Source organism: Dasypus novemcinctus, chromosome 24 (genome assembly GCF_030445035.2).
Source record: "Dasypus novemcinctus isolate mDasNov1 chromosome 24, mDasNov1.1.hap2, whole genome shotgun sequence".
Classification (NCBI taxonomy): Eukaryota; Metazoa; Chordata; class Mammalia; order Cingulata; family Dasypodidae; genus Dasypus; species Dasypus novemcinctus.
Genome location: NC_080696.1, coordinates 22248247 through 22265960, shown reverse-complemented (window position 1 = coordinate 22265960; position 17714 = coordinate 22248247). Strand labels below are relative to the sequence as shown.

General features: G+C 40.8%; 1 protein-coding gene across 2 annotated transcripts in view; it reads left to right on the top strand.

Annotated features, from left to right (window-relative positions):
* NAPB (NSF attachment protein beta) overlaps positions 1 to 17714 on the top strand; it is a 49853-nt gene that overhangs the window by 26848 nt on the left and 5291 nt on the right. Inside the window, exons 4-9 of one of the 2 annotated variants that reach the window (XM_004477026.5) lie at positions 578 to 624; positions 766 to 843; positions 7854 to 7909; positions 8124 to 8208; positions 15364 to 15468; positions 17634 to 17702. In XM_004477026.5, coding sequence (XP_004477083.1) covers positions 578 to 624; positions 766 to 843; positions 7854 to 7909; positions 8124 to 8208; positions 15364 to 15468; positions 17634 to 17702 — 440 coding nt within the window. The remainder of the gene's footprint in view (positions 1 to 577; positions 625 to 765; positions 844 to 7853; positions 7910 to 8123; positions 8209 to 15363; positions 15469 to 17633; positions 17703 to 17714) is intronic. The other variant, XM_023584227.2, reaches the window with a different exon arrangement.

Below are 17714 nucleotides of genomic sequence, written 5' to 3'. Positions count from 1 at the left end.
ATTAGCATTATCATTTATTGGGATTTTTTTCCTTTCATGGCTATGTTAATAAAACAAAAGTTATCATCTTTTGAACATTCTACATAATGTTGAAGAGTTGTCTGAACAGGCATTTCAAAGTCTTTATTTGGGCTACCATCAATAATAGGCTCTACTCAAGTGACCTTTCTTATAAAGTGGCACTGTCTACTAAAAAAAAGTTATATTGTATTAGTGAAGAATTCAGTTACATGTTTTAGCAGATATATTAGTGTTGATGACACCACCTTTGGTTTTGTTTTCTTTATGAAACAGCCCCTCACCTGGAGTGAGCCCTTACTTTAAGGTTAAGTGCCGATTCATTATCATTCCCAGCTACAGCTCCCTAAGTTACAACGTAGCTGCTGCAGACAAAGCCACGCTAAGAAGCTGAAATTGGGCATGATTTATGTTTGCTTTCTACTAACTAACCTGCCCAACTTCTACCCCAAAATTGAACCCCATTCGCGTTCTAATAACAGTCAAGAAGACAGTCTCACCTGAACCCTGTTTGACTGAATGGATTTTTCATTGTTTTTCTTAAATGCCTTCGCTTCAGAGGCTATCAACTGCTTAAATGCAGCCATCGACATTTACACAGACATGGTAAGACATTGCATTGCTTGAGCGGCTGTGGGGTGGAGTCCTTGAGATGGCAGAGTTGTTTTTTCATTCATCCCCAAACTGATTGGCTTTCAAATAGGTTTTAAAAAAAAAATGAATGACTCGCCTTTGTTCTGCCCCCAGGGAAGGTTTACAATTGCGGCCAAGCACCACATTACTATTGCTGAGATCTATGAGACTGAACTTGTTGACATCGAGAAGGTAAGCAGTTGGTGTGATTTCTCATAAACTTGAAGTGTGCCTGCCTGGTAAATGGACTCAGAGAGCCCTCTCTTCAGGCAGAGTGAGAGTGCAATGTGACCATGGATGACTGCACATGAGGGCCTCAGGGGGGTTTTCCTAGAGTAAGTTTTGTTCTTTTCCTCTAATGTCTAAGACATGACTGTTGGTTTAGATTTACCAAACACCACCAGTTGTTTCCACTTCTTTCTGATTCATGTCAAACATCAAGATTACCAAAAGTACCTTCAGCTCCATCACCAAGGACTCTGAAATCCTGGGAAGAAAGCTTAAGAACGGTAAAGCAAGAGGTCCTGACCTTGAGAAGAAGGGAGGGAATGCCAACTCTGGCACCTTTGTGTTTTGCCATGGGTCTGACTTTCTAAGCTGTGGTTTATGGTAGCAAAAGAGGGGAATGAGGCAACATTTACTGAGCACCTACCATTTCCCAGGTTTTGTACTTAATGACAGTCCATGAATTTTCCTGCATTTCATGTTTAAAACTCTGAGGCCCTTTAGAAGTATGGGGATCAGGGATCAGGAAGATTGCGTTGCCTGGGATCACTCAGGTTGGAACCAGTGGGGCTGACTGCAGAGCTGGCCCCAGCGCTTGGGCTTTCTTCTCTTTCACCTTGTCTCAAGAAGGAGTTGCCAGCAGGGGTGGCATGTACATTTGTTACATTTCATTGTCTCTCTCAACTCATATTTGAGACAAATGTTCATATAAAACTGTACTCCTGAGTAGTATGGATGACAACAGGTATGAATCAGAAAAGGAAACAACAGTAGAAATGACTGAGAATTGTTGTGAGTTCCAAATGCTCACCATGCTCATGAGAGATTAAAATGCCATCTTTTCAGAATTGGTCATGTCATTCCCTGTTTCTCCAGCAGTGTGGGACACAGTTGATCATTCTCTCCTCTTCCTTGTTTCACCCTTCCCTCTGCACCTGGGATGCTACACCCACCTGGTTTCTTCTCACCTCACTGATCACTCTCCTGGCTCCTTTGTTGGTTCCTCTAGTGTGGGGAAGCCCTGAGCTTGGGTCCTTGATCCTCTTTTGCTCTACACTCCCTCAGCATCACAGCTTTAAATGTCATCTATGTGACTTTCAAGTCTAGCTGCAACCCCAGGCTCTCTCCAAACTCCAGATTCCGCTGTCTGCTGACCTGCTGCCATCTCCACTTGCATCCCTGGTTCAGCTCAGACACAGCCTAGGACTGAACCCTGGTCTCCCCTCCTGCCAGGCTTCCCCTCCAGGCCCTCAGGCACCCTTGCCGCCTCTCTTTCTCCACATCTAACCTGTCAGCAATTTCTGTGGGCCCTCAAAAGGGCCCAAATTTCAACTCTTCTCACTGCCTCTCAGCTCACACTTGATCTACTGCTCTCTACCCCAAAAGCAGCAGAGCAGCTGAAATGAACCTTGTAAACAGTATATCAGCTGTTTCTCTTCTCCTTACAGCCTGGCATTGGTTCCCTGCTTCACTCAGGAGCAGCCAGAGCCTTGCATATGGCCTGCAAGGCCCCATCGATCTACTCCTACCTTCCCCTTTGGGCCTCTCATCTTACTCTTCTTCCCTTTTCTACCCTGTTCCAGCCACCCTGGCCTCTTTGCTGCTTGTCACACTTGCCAGATGAGCTCTGGCCTGCAAAGTTCTTCCCTGGATGGCCACATGACTAACTCCCCACATCTCTCAAGTTTATGTGCTTAGCTTCCCCATGTTCTTCAAGTTCCTGCTTAGTTATCACCTTTCTCATGAGGCCTACCGTGACCACATGAAGCCTATCTCCACCCCCTGAGGAACACATTCAGCTCTTTTTTTTCTTTCAGCAGTGCACGTTCATCACCTTCGTCATGCTCTATGATGTGCTTTCTTATTGTTCCTATTCATTTTCTCTCCTTTGCTAGGATGGGAGGCCCAAGACAGCAGAGAACTCTGCCTCTGGTTTCCTGATGTATCCAAGAGCTCAGAAGTCTGGGACATAGTAGGGTTTTAGTAAATATTTGTTGATTAAACAAATGACAGCTCTGGCCTTGCAGTGTGCCTACCACAGCAGAGGGATTCTTTCCATCTTGGTGCTAAGGTTGGACTGACGTTAATGTTCGCCCCTCTGACTTCATGGTTTTGTTTTTTGTTTGTTTTATTTTATTTTTATTTTATTTTATATTTTAATTTTATTTTTTTGAGGTACCAGGGGCCAGGGATTAAACCCAGAACCTTGCATGTAGGAAATCAGTGCTCAACCACTGAGCCATATTGGCTCCCCTGAGTTGGTTTTCTCATTTGTTTGCTGACCCTGGGACCTCCCTAGTGGGAAGCAGTCACTCAACTGCTTGAGCTATATCCATTCCCCTATTTTATTTTTAATATAATAAACTATTTTGAATGAGGTTTTAGGTTTTTAGAAAAGTTGCATTAAAAGTATACGGGATTCTCATATACCCCACTGCTCCCTCTCCCCCTCCCACATCTTCCCCTATTAACATCTTATAATTGTGTGGTACATTGGTTACAATTGATGAGTAACTACTGGAGCATTGCTACTGCTACTAGCTAAGGCTCTAGTTAACATGTGGTTCACACTTAATTCCAGTGCCCTAAAAATGCCATATGTTCCACTTATTATTCCCTCCCCCCCCAAAACCTCTGGTAACCACTATCTTTATATCAATGTTACATGTTCTTCCATTACTACGATATTATTGTTTACTTTGTCCATAGTTGCATTATCACCTTATGTTTGTTCATTCCTCAACCTTGAGGATTTTGGGATGGTGATGCCTGCTCTGCCTTAGATCGAGAGAAGGCTTCGATCTTACGGGGAAGATGGAAGAAACTGTTCTGCTTGTGGTTATAGATATTCTCTGTTTTTGGGGATGGGGGTTGTCCATCATTATCATTTCGTTAGTTGTTCCGGGCAAGTCTGATGACTTGAGAGTAGGTGTTGGCCACAACTCTTCTGAGATTCAGGGTTCAACTGGCATTTGAACAGACTGAAGATTTAAGTCTCTAAAGACATGTATTTAATGGGTATAGTGCTTAATATAGGCTCAAATAAATGGGGTAGAAGAATCATGTGTAGGGAAATTACAAATGTGCACCCCTCTGACTTCAATTTGACCACCACCTTTTGGTTGTACAGCACAAAATTCGCTCAGACTTCTAACATAGAATTCATTTGGCTATTTTTGTCTTAATTGTTAGGTCTTAGCTTCTTGATTAAATTAGGGACCCTGTGCATTGCCAGTGAGCAGCATATCAGCCTTTTCTTTAGAGAGGCTTTTTCTCTAGATCCTGGAGAATGATAGTGAAGCTCCAGAACCTGAGCCTTTCTCTACTCCCTGGCGCAGAATTGGTGATGAATGGGAAGGAGAAGGGGCTGAAGGAACTGGCACGGCTGAACTATTATATGCTCAGGTTTCTGGATAAGCATCTTTATTTAGAGTGGCTGAGTGTCAGGGATAAAGCAGTTATGAGCAGACCATCTTTGCCAGCTGAGGCTTCCTGGGCTAGCATCTCTTTCCACTGTGTGGTCAGAAAAGCACTCTGGGAATCAGGCCTGGGGCACTGTGGCAGTACAGTTACTAGATGTGGCGATTTGAACCTGTTCATGAATTCCAAAAATAGATATTGGATTATGTTTGTAAACTGGTCTGTCCCTTCAGGCATATTAGATTATATTGGATTCAGAGGTTTCACTTTTACTTGATTGATTAATAATTAAGGCTTTGATTGGGCCACTTCAGTAGGATGTTGCATCCATGCCCCCTTGGTGGGTGAGGACTCACAGAGAAAAGATATGGCAGAAAACAGAGTTTGGAGGTTTAATGCTGGGGCCTGGGAAATAAGCTCAGTGGGGAGCAGAGAGAAGGCTCAATTAGTCATGGCATGGGCCCTGGAGAGAGAGATGAGCTCTTTGCCTGATAGTCTACAGCTTGCCTTGTGGAGAAAGCAGAGCAGCTGAGCCCAAAGTAAAACAAGCCCTGGAAAGAAAGGAACCCAGGAAGCCTGAACCCTTGCAGATGTTGGCAACTATCTTGTTCTAACACATGGCAGTAGACTTTGGTGAGGGAAATAACTTATGCATTATGGCCTGGTAACCCATATAAGCTTCTACCCCAAATAAATACCCTTTATAAAAACCAACTGATTTTTAGTATTTTGCATCAGCATCCCTTTTGCTGATATATACACTAGGAGATGATCTCAGCCCTGTCCCTCCCTTCATCCTCAGTGTTGGGGAACAAGGGATACATGATCATTAAAATGGGTGGGAAAGGAATAAAATGTTCTATGGCATATACTTTTTTCCTTCTTTCATCATTGTGAGGGTCCTTTTAAAGGTTTTTTAAGAATATCACTGAACACATACAGACTTAACATGAAGTATTCCTTGATGTTTGGGATCCTATGTTATTTAGAAATGTCTTTTCCCTGGTGAGACTCACTGGATATGGTCAGTTATGTGTGAAGTTTAAGTTTTAAAAATCAGTGACACCAAGATACCTATATCTCATTCATTACAAATGAGTTTCTTCCTTTTTAATACTAACCATTGTCCTCAGATTCATTCATATTTGAGCTAGTAGACAATGAAGCATGAAGTTCCATAAGCTCAGAGATTACTTCTTTTACCTTATAAAGTAAAACATGGAACCAAATGCTAAGTGGGGTCCTCTTTAGATGGCCTTTTCAATGATCCAGACGAACTCTGACTCATTTCTGTTTTCAGCCACTGAAAAACATGATTTAACACTGTCTTGTTACAAAGAAAGATAAGTGCATATGGCAAGTTCATGATACAGCCTGCAGGGGTATCATGCAGAAATGATCCCATTTTGAGACTGTTTCACCTACAAAGCAGATTCTTAAGCTTGGACCCTGAAAATGATATTTGTTATGAAACAAATAGACCTAAAACATAATCATTCAAACACAGTGGAAGTATTTCTTTTTCATAAAACTGTCCAAAGTGAATGATCAGGGTCTCCTCTGCAGTCCATGGCCATTTCACTATTGGCTCCACCACCTTTGATGTGTGGCTTTGGAGGCTTCTGCTGTCTCTGAAACTGCTGTGGCCACCTGCAGGAGGGGAAGGGGGTCGTCTGTCAGCTCCATGTGCCAGTAACAACCACCTAAGTGATTCAGTAGCATTGTCTCCATTGTCATTTCATTTGCTGTTTTCTTGTCCCCATGTCCCTCCCTTAACTCCTTGGTGACTCCCTTCAAATCACTGAAATGATGAGCTTGGTTGGAAAGGCAGCATCTGATTTTCACATAGCAAGAGTTCCCTTGTTCCCATTGGAGTGTTTAATGGGAAACCTTTGTTATTTAAGACTGGGGTCTGCAAACCCACCACCTGTTTCTATGTATCCACAAGCTAAAGTAGATTTTACATTTTTTAATCATTGGAGGAAGCAAAAGAATATTATTTTGTAATGTGTAAAACATATATGAAATTGAAATTTCATTGTTTGTAAATACAATTTTATTGAGACACAGCCATGCTCCTTCATTTATATATTGTCTGTCTATGGCTGCTTTTGTGCTACGAAGCTAAGTAGTTGCTACAGAGACCATATAGCAAGTGGCCCTTTGCAGAAAAAGTTTTTTGACCCCTAGTTTATTCATATTGCCTCTTGTCATTTGGGGTTAAAGGCTTTTCTAATCCTATGAGGACCTTATCGCTGGACTTTGTTTCCTTTCACATCTGCTACATCTGCCTATAAACCCCCTAATTCTTCCCAGAGTTCATCTCTCTCCTAAAACCTTGCTGAAAATAGTGCAAACTAATTAATATCTGGCTCTGCCTAGCTACTCTCCATAGATCTTCTGCCTTCTAAGTCATACCATGCTTGATTTCACTGAGTTTTCTTTCTGCCACTGCCTGACAAGGGTTTCTAGCTTTCCAGCCAATTCCTTTCCACCTGGCTCTTCATTCATTGCCACCATTTTAGATGGAAGGCAGCACTCTCCTTCTGGATGGCACTTACAGTCTTAGTGAGGGTAGTGTGTGCTGCTGGAGCAAGCCATTCCTCTTCCTCATATAACAGGTCAGTGCATTGGGGCCATGGTAGGCACGCAGGCTGGGGTCATAGTCCACCCTTTATGGTCAAGACCAACACAAGTTGTGCCCTCTTTAGCTGTGATTTCCAGTATCACTCTAGATTTGGTCATTGCCATTATAGCTCATGGGAAGGGAAAGACCTGGGGAAGGACTCAGAGTCAGTTTTATGCGCTGTCAGTTTCCCGGCTGCTATGGCAAATCCATGTAATGTGTTGGATTAAATAATGAGAATTTCTTGACTCACAGTTTTGAAGCTAGGAGAAGTCCAAAACTGAGGCATCAGCAAGTCTTTCTACCTGAGGACTGTGGCATTCTAGGCTGGCTGCCAGTGACCCGTGATCCTTGGCTTTTCTGCCACATGGTTATATCTTTTCCTTCTCCAGGGTCTGTTGACTTTCAGCTCCTTTCCCTGTGTTCTTTTCCATAAGACCTTCAGTAATAGGATTAAGACCCAACCTGACTCAGTTGGTCACACCTTACCAAAAAAAAATTTTCAAAAGGTCCTATTTACAGTGTGTTCACACTCACAGGAATGGATTAAGACTTAAGTTCCTGTTTTCCTGGGGTGTTAACTGTAAGCTACCACATGGGCCAAGCCCAGAAGTGGCCCCCAGCATGTGTTTACATTCCATTGGAAAGAACTAGTCCCCTGGCTACCCCTAACTACACTGGAGGCTGGGAAGAATGGTGTAGCTGGGCAGCCATAGGCTTAACCTCCATCCCGCTCTGGGGGAGCGGAAGAGCAGGTGTCGATGCGCAGAGAGCATTCTGCCACCAGGCAGCGCTGCTGGTCCCCCTAAATAAAGTAGGTAAGTTGCAAAAGATGTGATGTTGGAATAGGTCTACTTAAAAATAGTATGCAAGTGTGATTTTAAAAATAAACTCTAAGAAATAATTTGTGAATAAAAATGTATGTTTTCAGGCTATTGCACATTATGAACAATCGGCTGATTATTACAAGGGAGAAGAATCCAACAGGCAAGTTTTTTTCCTAATACAATTAACTGGGTTTTCTTGCATGTGATAAAAACTAAATCTTCATGACGCTCTGTTTGACCGTACCAGATGAAGGTCTATTGGACACAGGCGCACATCATTCATTCACTCATTTATATTTTATTTACAAGCACTGGCATCTTTTCTTTTTCCCCAGCAGATTGTTATTAACTGTACCTCTGGTTCTTGATTTCAGCTCTGCTAACAAGTGTCTGCTGAAGGTGGCGGCATATGCTGCCCAGCTTGAGCAGTACCAGAAAGCCATCGAGATCTATGAGCAGGTGAGGTTGCCATTGTCTGTTCACCTTCAAATTGGGGCCATTCTGAGCCTTTCTTTTTCTAATCTAACTTACAATTTATTTTTATTTTTCTTATTGAGATATAATTCACATACCAGGAAATTCACCCTTTAAGAAGTACAATTCAGTGGGTATTGGTATAGTCCAAAGTTATAAAACTATCAACATTGTCTAATTCTAGAACATTTCCATCACTCCAAAAGGAAACTGCATGGCCATTAATTCCCCACTCTCCCCTCACCCCAGCCCCTGGTAACCACCAGTCCACGTTCTGTCTTTCTGGGTTTACCCAGAGTGCTGGTCCTTTCATGTAAATGGAATCATACAATAAGTGACTTCTTGTGACTGTCTTCTTGTACCTAGCATAATGTTTTCAGGATTCATCCATGTTGAAGCATGTATCATACCTTTTTATAGTTGAAGAATATTCCATTGTATGGATATATCACATTCTATATATCCATTCATCAGTTAATGGGCATTTGGGTTGTTTCCACTTTGTAGCTATTGTGAAAAATGCTGCTATGAACATTCATGTATATATTTGAACAACCTGCTACGTTGTGTGATAACTCTGTTTGTAACTTTTTGAGGAACTGCCAAACTGTTTTTCAAAATTGCTGTACCATTTCCTGTTCCCATCAGAAATTTACAAGGTTTCCAATTTCTCCGCATTCTCACCAACACTTATTTTTTGTTTTCAGTGATGTTTGTTTTTTGTTTTTTAATTATAACGATTTTAGTCAGTATGAATTGGTATCTCATTGTAGTTTTGATTTGCGTTTCCTAAAAGACTAGTGATGTTGAACATCTTTTCATGTGTTTCTTGGCCATTTGTATTATCTTTGGGGAAATGTCTATTCAAGTCCTATTTTGTGATTGGTTATCTTTTTGTGGTTGAGACATTTGGTGTAGAATTCATTGATTTTTTTTTTCCTCTCATTTTTTGTTTCATTTTTATTTATCTATCTTTATTATTTTCTACCTTTTAATTTATTTGGATTAATTTTGCTCTTCTTTTTCCAGGTAATTGAAGGGGAGCTTAGGTGATTGATTGTAGACTTTTTCTCTTTTTTTAATGTATGCATTTTAGTGTTCCACATTTCCCTCTTGGCACTGCTTTACTATGTCAAACAAATTTTATTTTGTGCTTATATTTTCAGTTTAGTTCCATGTATTTTTTTGTGTATCTGAGATTTCCTCGTTGACTCATGAATTAAAGTATTTTGGAGATTTTCCTCTTTTCTTTTTACTACTGATTTCTAGTTTGATTCCATTATGGTTAGAGAACACACTCTATATGATTTTAGTTCTTAGAAATTTTTTGAGGTTTGTTCTATGGCCCAGGATATAGTCTTTATCTTGGCATGTTTTTTGTGGACATTTGAAAAGAATGTATATTCTGTTGCTCTAGGGTGGAGTATTCTGTAAATGTTAACTATTGGTGTTATTGAGATGTTGAGAGAAGAGTATTGAAGTTTCACTGTAATTGTGGAATTCTCTATTTCTCATTTCAATTCTGTCAGTTTTTGCTTCATACATTTTGCAGCTCTGTTGTTTGGTGCATACACATTTAGAATTCCTTTATCTTCTTGGTAGATTGAACCTTTTATCATGATACAAAGTTCATTTCTGTCTGTGGTAATTTTCTTTGCTCTAAAGTCTACTTTTTCTGATATTAATAAAGTCACTTCTAGTTTCCTTTGATTAATGTTTGCATGACACATCTTTTTTCCATCCTTTTATTTTCAGTCTGCCTATATCATAATATTTGAAGTTTCTTGTAGACAGAATATAGTTGAGTCATAATTTTTAATCCACTCTCCCAATCTCTCTTTTTTAATTGGTATGTTTAGACCATGTCTACATAATGCAATTGTTGCTTTGTTGGGGCTTAAGTCTACCATTTTATTATTATTTTTTAATGTTTTTGTTGTTTTTTATTTCTATTTTCTTTTTTCTGACTTCCTGTGGGTACATAAACATGTTAGAATTCCATTTTGATTTATCTGTAAGATTTTTTAGTGCATTTTTTGAATAGCCTTATTAGTGGTTGCTTTAGGTTATATTATTATGCTTATTACCACAGTGTGGTGATAGTGTCATTTTCTGTCCTTTTTCTCTCCCTTGTTCATGACATAATTTCTTTTAAATATTTGCTTTGCATACATTTAGAACCACATCAGTCAGTGCTAGGATTTTTATTTCACTCATTAAACATAATTTAGGAAACTAAAGAGAAGAAGGAAAACCTATTGTATTTACACATTTTTTGTTTACCATGTCCTTTCTTCATTCCTGATGTTCCAAGATCCCTTTTTTCTTTTTCTTTTTTTTCAATCATTTCCTTTCTGAGAAGTTCCCTTAGCCATTCTTTTAGGATAGATCTGTTAGTGACAAAGTCTTTTGCTTTTCCTTCATCTGAGAATGTCTTGAATTCCCTTTTACTCCTGAAGTATATTTATTTTCACTGGATATACAGTTCTGGATTCACTATTCTTTACTTTCATCATATGAAAAATCTAGTGCCACTTCTGGCATCCATGGCTTCTGATAAGAAATCTGCTGTCATTCTAATTGTTTTTCCCTTTTGGATTAGGTGTCCTTACTCCCTGGCTACTCTCTTCAGTTTTCAGAAGTTGAATTATAATATGATGTTTTAGTTTCCTGGCTGTTAAAACAAGTACCATACAGTGGGTTGGCTTAAACAATGAGAATTTATTGGCTCATGGTTTGAAGGCTAGGAGAAGTCCAAAATGCAAGTGCCGGAAAGCAGTGCTTTCCTTCCAAAGACTGAGACATTCTGAGTCTGGCTGCCAGCATTCCTTGATCCTTGACTTTTGTGTTACATGGCAATGCACATGGTTGTGTCTTTTCCTTTTTCTTCCAGGTTCTGTTGATTTTCAGCTTCTGGCTCCTCCTCTTGACTTCTCTCTCTCTCTCTTACTTTTGCTGCACTTATAAAGGACTCCAGTAATCCAAATTAAGGCCCAACTTGATTCAGATGGGCCACATCCTAATTGAATTATCTTAAAGAGATCTTATCTACAATGGGTTTACTCCCACCCAAATGCAGACCAAGACCAAGAACATATCAAAACTGGGGTCCATAATTCAATCTACCATTACTGTATTTATTCCATAACAACATCCCAAAAGCCTTGAGTCATTCCAGCAGCAATGCTAAGTACAGAGACTTAGCAAAATCAGCTGTGCCTGTGGTCTCTCTTGGGGCACAATTCCCCTCTGTGGTCCTGTAAAATCTAGAAAACAAATTATCTGCTTCCAGTATAGAATGGTGGGGGCAAGCATAAGATAGACTCTACCATTCCAGAAGGGAGAACTTGGAAGGAAAACAGGGTTCACAGGCCCCAAAGAAGTCCAGAACCCAGCATGGCAATCTCCATTAGATTTCAAGGTTTAAGAGTCATCCGTGGATGGATTTTTTGTCCTTTGGGTCTTATGGAACAACAACCCCACCCCTTATACATGTGAGTACTTGCACAGTAGCCATGCTCTCCCTGAACCCTGGGGTGAAGACCCCAACCTCTCTGAGTATTAGAGAGGTAACCAGACTGAGGATGCTAGAGTACAGGTCCTACCCACTCTGATTGGTGGCTAGGCTCTCTACAAATGCCAGGGCACATGCCCTATCTCTGCAATCACTGGGGTGGCAGCACCATCCTGAACAATGGGCATAGGTCTCGCCCCTTCCATTCACCATGACAAATGGCCTTCCCCCTCCAAGCATGGGACAGTCGTGCCCTTTCCACTCACCTGGATGGGCCAACTCTCTTGGCCCAAGGAAATAGTCTAGTCCTTTGCTTCTGAGGATCTGCTCTTAAAGTAAATTCTTCCTTCCATTTGTCTCTTCTCTGTCTCTTCAGTCCAGTTTGGGAGTGGTTCTGCTCATGCAAATTTCCCAGAAGCCTTGTAGGGTTTGAGTGCAGTTCCAGGGGTTCCCAGCCATCAGACAATAGAACTTCCCAAAGATTCTTCCTGGATAACTGCATTTCCAATCTTGAATTCCACTGAGGTGACGGATGGACTCCATGTTCAGCCTTACTTTCTTTAGCAAAGGATTGTTCACTTAAACCCTCACATAGAACATTGTTCTCTGGGAGTCACCAAATGCTCAGGGAGGTCCCTGGTAGACATCCGACCCTAGTCTCAGAGCACACTATCTAGATAGGCTGAGAATTTTCAGAGTCATTAATTGCTGGTTCCTTTGTGCTTAGGAGTTTTTTAATTCTCAGCTTATTCCTTTCCTTTCACATTTTATGAGCTGCAAAGAGAAACTAGGCTGCATCTTCCAAACTTGACTTGGAAATCTCCTTACCTAAATATCTAAGTTCATCACTTACTAGTTCCACTTTCAATCCAACATCAGAACACAATTTTGCCAAGTTCTCTGCCACTTTATGACATGGATCTCCTTTCTTCCAATTCCCAGTAACACCTTCATTATTTCCTTCTAAGGTTTCTCATCGCAAGTACCTTTAACATCCATATTTCTACTAACAGTCTCTTCAAGGCTGTCTTGGCTTTTTTCTGTCAAGTGTCTCACAGTTCTTCCATCCTCTACTCATTACCCAGTTACAAAGCCGTTTTCACATTTTTAGGTATTTATAATAGCAGCACCCCCATTTTCCTGTACCAAAAGCCATCTGCTAAAACAAATGCCTATACTGTGGGTTGTATGGTGGTTAGGCTAATATGTCAACTTGGCCAAGTAGCCGTGCCCAATTGTTTGGTCAAGCAAGCACTGGGCTAATTGTAATACAGAGGCATTTCATGGGCTTTAATCAACAGTGAGTTGATTGCATAGATGGCTGATTACATCTAGTCAACTAAGGAGCTTGCCCTTAGCAATGAGTGGCATTTCATCCAATCAGGTGAAAGCCTTAAAGGGGAAATGATTTCAGCATTAAGAGAGAGAATTGCCATCTGCACTTCAGAAAGTCAGCATCTCCTGGGAACTCATCAGGGACCTTCTTCAGAGGCCCTGGTTTGCATTCTGCCCTGCAGAATTTGGACTTCTGCATCCCCATGGTTGCATGAGACAATTTTACAAAATCTCACACTATTTACAGATATCTCCTGTTCTGTTTCTCTAGAGTATCCTGACAAATACAGGTTGACTCAAGCAACAGGAATTGTTTTGAGGCTTAAAGTCCAAAATCGAGGCATTAGGAGGTGATGCTTTCTCCCAGAAGACTGTGGCGTTCTGGAGCTGACTTCTGGCAATCTGTGGTTCCTTGGTTCTTGGCTTTTGTGTCACTTGGTGGCCTCTTCTTTTTCCTCTGGGTTCTTTTGACTTCCAGCTTCTGGCTTCCCTTTCCACGTGACTTTCACTCTATTTATAAAGAACTGCAGGAATCCAGATTAAAGCCCTGCCTGATTCAGTTGGCCCATACTTTACCTGAAGTAACATCTTGAAGAGACCTTATTTACAATGTCTCCACACTCACCAGAATGTGACCTGAGACCAAGAACATGTCCAAACAGTGGTCCATAGTTTAATCCAGCATATATATCTTGGCATGGACTTGTTTGGCCTTATCCTATTTGGATTTCACTAAACTTCTTGAATCCATAGGTTTCTTGCCATATTTGGAGAGTTTTCAGACATTATTTCTTCCAGTATTTTTTCAGCCTCACCCTTTTTGTTTCTTCTCTCCTTGTAGGAATCAAATGACATGAACGTTAGATCTTTTTTTATAGTACTATAGGTCCCTAATCTGCTGTTCCTGTTTTTTTTTTTTTCTTCCCAGTCTGTTCTCTCTGTTGTTCAGATGGGATAATTTCTGTTGTGCTGTTTTTCACTTCATGATTCTTTCTTCTCTCCATTTTTCATTTGTTATTGTATATTTCATTTCTAAAATTTCTGTTTGATTCTTCTCTATATCTTATATACCTTAGCTGTGACTTTCTTTGCTGATGGTTTCTACTCTTTCATTTGCTTCTAGTGTTTTGTAATTGCCTATTAAAGCATTTTTGATATTTCCTTTAAAATCTTTGTCAGGGGAGCAGATGTGGCTCAAGGGGGTGAGCGCCTGCCTCCCACGTGGGAGATACTGGGTTTGATCCTCAGTGCTTCCTAAAAACAAAAAAAAGCAAACAACAAACAAGCAAAGCAAAAACAACTCAGGGGAGCCAACATGGTTCAATGGTTGAGTGCCAGCTTCCCACATACAAGGTCCCAGGTTCAATCCCCGGCCCTGGTACCTCAAAAAAAAATAATCATCAGATATTTCCAACATTTCTGACATCTCTTGATTGTCTTTTTTTCATTCATTTTGAGATCTTCCTTGTTTGGGATTTGACTGGTAATTTTCAATTGAAACCTAGACAATTTTGGTAGCATGTTACGAAACTCTGAATCTTACTTAAACCCTTTCATTTAGCTGATTGTTCTGTTTTGTTTTGGTTTTTGATATTGCTCCAGTAGGGGAAGGCTCCCCCTTGGCCTCACTGACACCTGCGGGGAAAGGCATTCCTTACTTCTGGGCCAGGATGGGTGTTCAATTCCCCTGTGGTCTCCACTGACACCACTGTGGGGTTGTCTCTGCCAGCCACTGGGCAATGGTGAAAGTCCTCTGCTCCTGCCCCAGTGGGAGGTGGAGAGGTGCCTCATTACTGCTGAGTCTGGGTGAAATCCAGGCTCTGTGAGTGGTCTTTCCTAACTCTGGCAGGGGTAGAGGGTGGAGCTCATTACTGGACAGTGAGGATGAGGCTAGGCTCCCTCCCTTTCTTAAACCACCTTGGTGAGGGTGTTGGGCTCTTTGTAACAGCCTCCCAAGGGTGTCTTTTTGGCCTTTGCTAGTGTGGATGGAGATGGGGCCATTCTTTTTCTGTGGTGTTTGGCCAGAATAGAGTGGTGCTTGTTGGCGTTTCTGGATTGTGCTGGCTTCTTTAGCATCACATCAGGGATACATGAAGCTGAAAGAAAACCCATAGACTTATTACCATGCCTTTCCCTCGGTTTTGATGTCCCTATCTGGTCTGCCCCTTTTCTCTACCTTACAGAGTCTTCTTATGCTTTTTTATATATAAAATATTCAGGGTTTTTAGTTGTACTTAGTGGCAGAAAAAGAAAGTAAACATTTCAAATTTATCTCTGTTTTCTGTGCCTAGGTTGGGGCAAACACTATGGATAATCCTTTGTTGAAGTACAGTGCAAAGGATTACTTCTTTAAAGCAGCCCTCTGCCATTTTATAGTAGATGAGTTAAACGCCAAGGTAAGGAGTTCTTCAGGACTGCTTTTCTAATACATTTTACTTGTGAGAATAGTACTCAGTTACTCTGCTTTCTGGATATCATTTTATGTGGGTGTCAATTGCAGTACTAAAATAGGTATATTAAAAATAATAGTCTATGATATGTATCCTGGCTGTAATCTATAACAACTGTTAAAGCTGTGCTCTTAAAATTCTCTGGTAGCCAAGTTTGCTTTAGTAGTTTTGCTTTAAAGAAATTGGTGGGCTAAAAGAAAACAGAAGTAGAATACCCTGTTTTTTAAAACTCTGAAGTCAGAAATTCTTTATTTCCTTCCAAAATAAACCACATCTCTTGGAATTAAATGTTGACTTGAGTAAGAAGACTTTCTCCAAGTCACCCTTCAGTTGTTTACAAAAGACATGGCTTTGATTAGCTTGAGAATACTCGCCTGTAAGTTATGTAGAAATTTTTTTTGAACTAGCCGTGACTGACTTAAAATTCTTGGCAACTTGCTTATTCACTGGCCTCCTCACCAGGCACCTTCTGCCCAGATAGTCAGTTCTCCCCTTGTTGGCCAGAGTGTTGTTTTGGCATCCTGGTGCCTCCCTTCCCTTCTCCATACCCTTCATGGTCTCCCCATTGTACTTGGAGTAAATGACCTCCTTGGCCTGACCTGACCTGGCAGTTGCTCTGCTTCCTTTCGCTCATGTGTGCAGTCACCTGAGCCACCTCTCTGTTTCTCCAGCACACCTAGTTCATTTTTTCATCTCAGCCTTTGCACCTTCACCTTCTAGTTTCCTCAGATTTTCCTGTGTCTTCGTTCCCTCATTTTGGTCAAGTTTCTGCTCAGATTCCATCGTCTCCAACAGGCTTCCTTTCACCCACCCTACTCCTGCACACTCACTGGTTCTTGGGAAAGAGAAAATGCTCAAGTGTTTCCCATTCAGAAGCTGTCATTCATACACACAGTCTCCCCTGCAGTATCCTGTCTTGTTTTCTCCCAGCCCTTGTCAACCTGACATTGAGCTGTGTACGTGTGTGTTTGTTCATCCCCTATGCATTTAGAGTGCAAGGTCTATGAGGGCAGGGCTTGCCTGCTTGGTTACTAAGATACCCCTAGAAAGTGCCTGGAATGTAGTTGGAGCCCAGAACATACTTGCTTAATAAATTAATGAATGCTCTAAAAAAAAAACAATGCTTAAGGGCATGTTTTTCTGAACCTCCCCTCTTAGGCATGTGTTAAGAGGGTGGAGTGCAATCAGATCCTCTCTCTGCATTGTCCCCTTAGACATCCCCCCCCCCCCCCCATGTATCTCCTGGAGTTGGGCAGAGGTTTTTTTGGTTGTTGTTTTGGGGTTTTTTTTTCTGGTTGGTTTGTTTTTTGCTTAAGAGGTTTGGACAGTATCTACTTAGTATACAGACCTTAGCTCTAAATGTTTTCCTGATCAAATGTAGACCATTTAGAACCATACTTGGCAAGAGAATTGGTGTCTTTTGACATAGACCATTAGCATGTGACCAAGGTATTGCATGATAGTCTTGAGTTCTAAGTAAGGGACTATATATATCACAGTTTAGACCACAGCTGAGCACTAGAACAAGGATGTTTCCTGCTTGATGGCATTCACTCTGAATGAGGCAAGTTGTTTTTCCAGCTACTCTCTCCTCATGGGGGTCTTGGGGTGGAATGAAGATTGGGAAGAAGTTGGAAAACAAAAGCTAGGAGATAAGAGGCATACACTTGGGCAGCTTTAATGTTGTCAAGGTCTTTCTAGAGTTGGAAGAGCAGAATTAAAGCCGCTAAGAGAAAAATATTCTTCCTGCCAATCTCTAGGAGTGATATAAATGTAATTTATTTGGAATCTGGACAGTGTAGGAATTCCTTTTCTGTTTTTGGATGAAACAGGACACCTGGTCTGGAAGTGTTTATGAATTAGATTTGGTTTCCATTGTCTTCTCTACTGCTACTTTACAGAGGAAAATTGGTTTAGCAATGATTTCTTAGTTGAAATCTAATATTTAAAATAAATAGGTTTCATGTGTTGATTTGTTGAGTTTAACAGCATGCTTCTTAAACACTTAAATAGGATTCAGGTAAATATTTTTGAAGTTATTAAAATATTGAAACTTGTTTTCCACTTCAGAAAGTCTAACATTAACAACTGTTTGTTTTTTTCTCTTTCAGCTTGCTCTTGAGAAATATGAAGAAATGTTTCCAGCATTTACTGATTCAAGAGAATGTAAATTATTAAAAGTAAGTCATAAT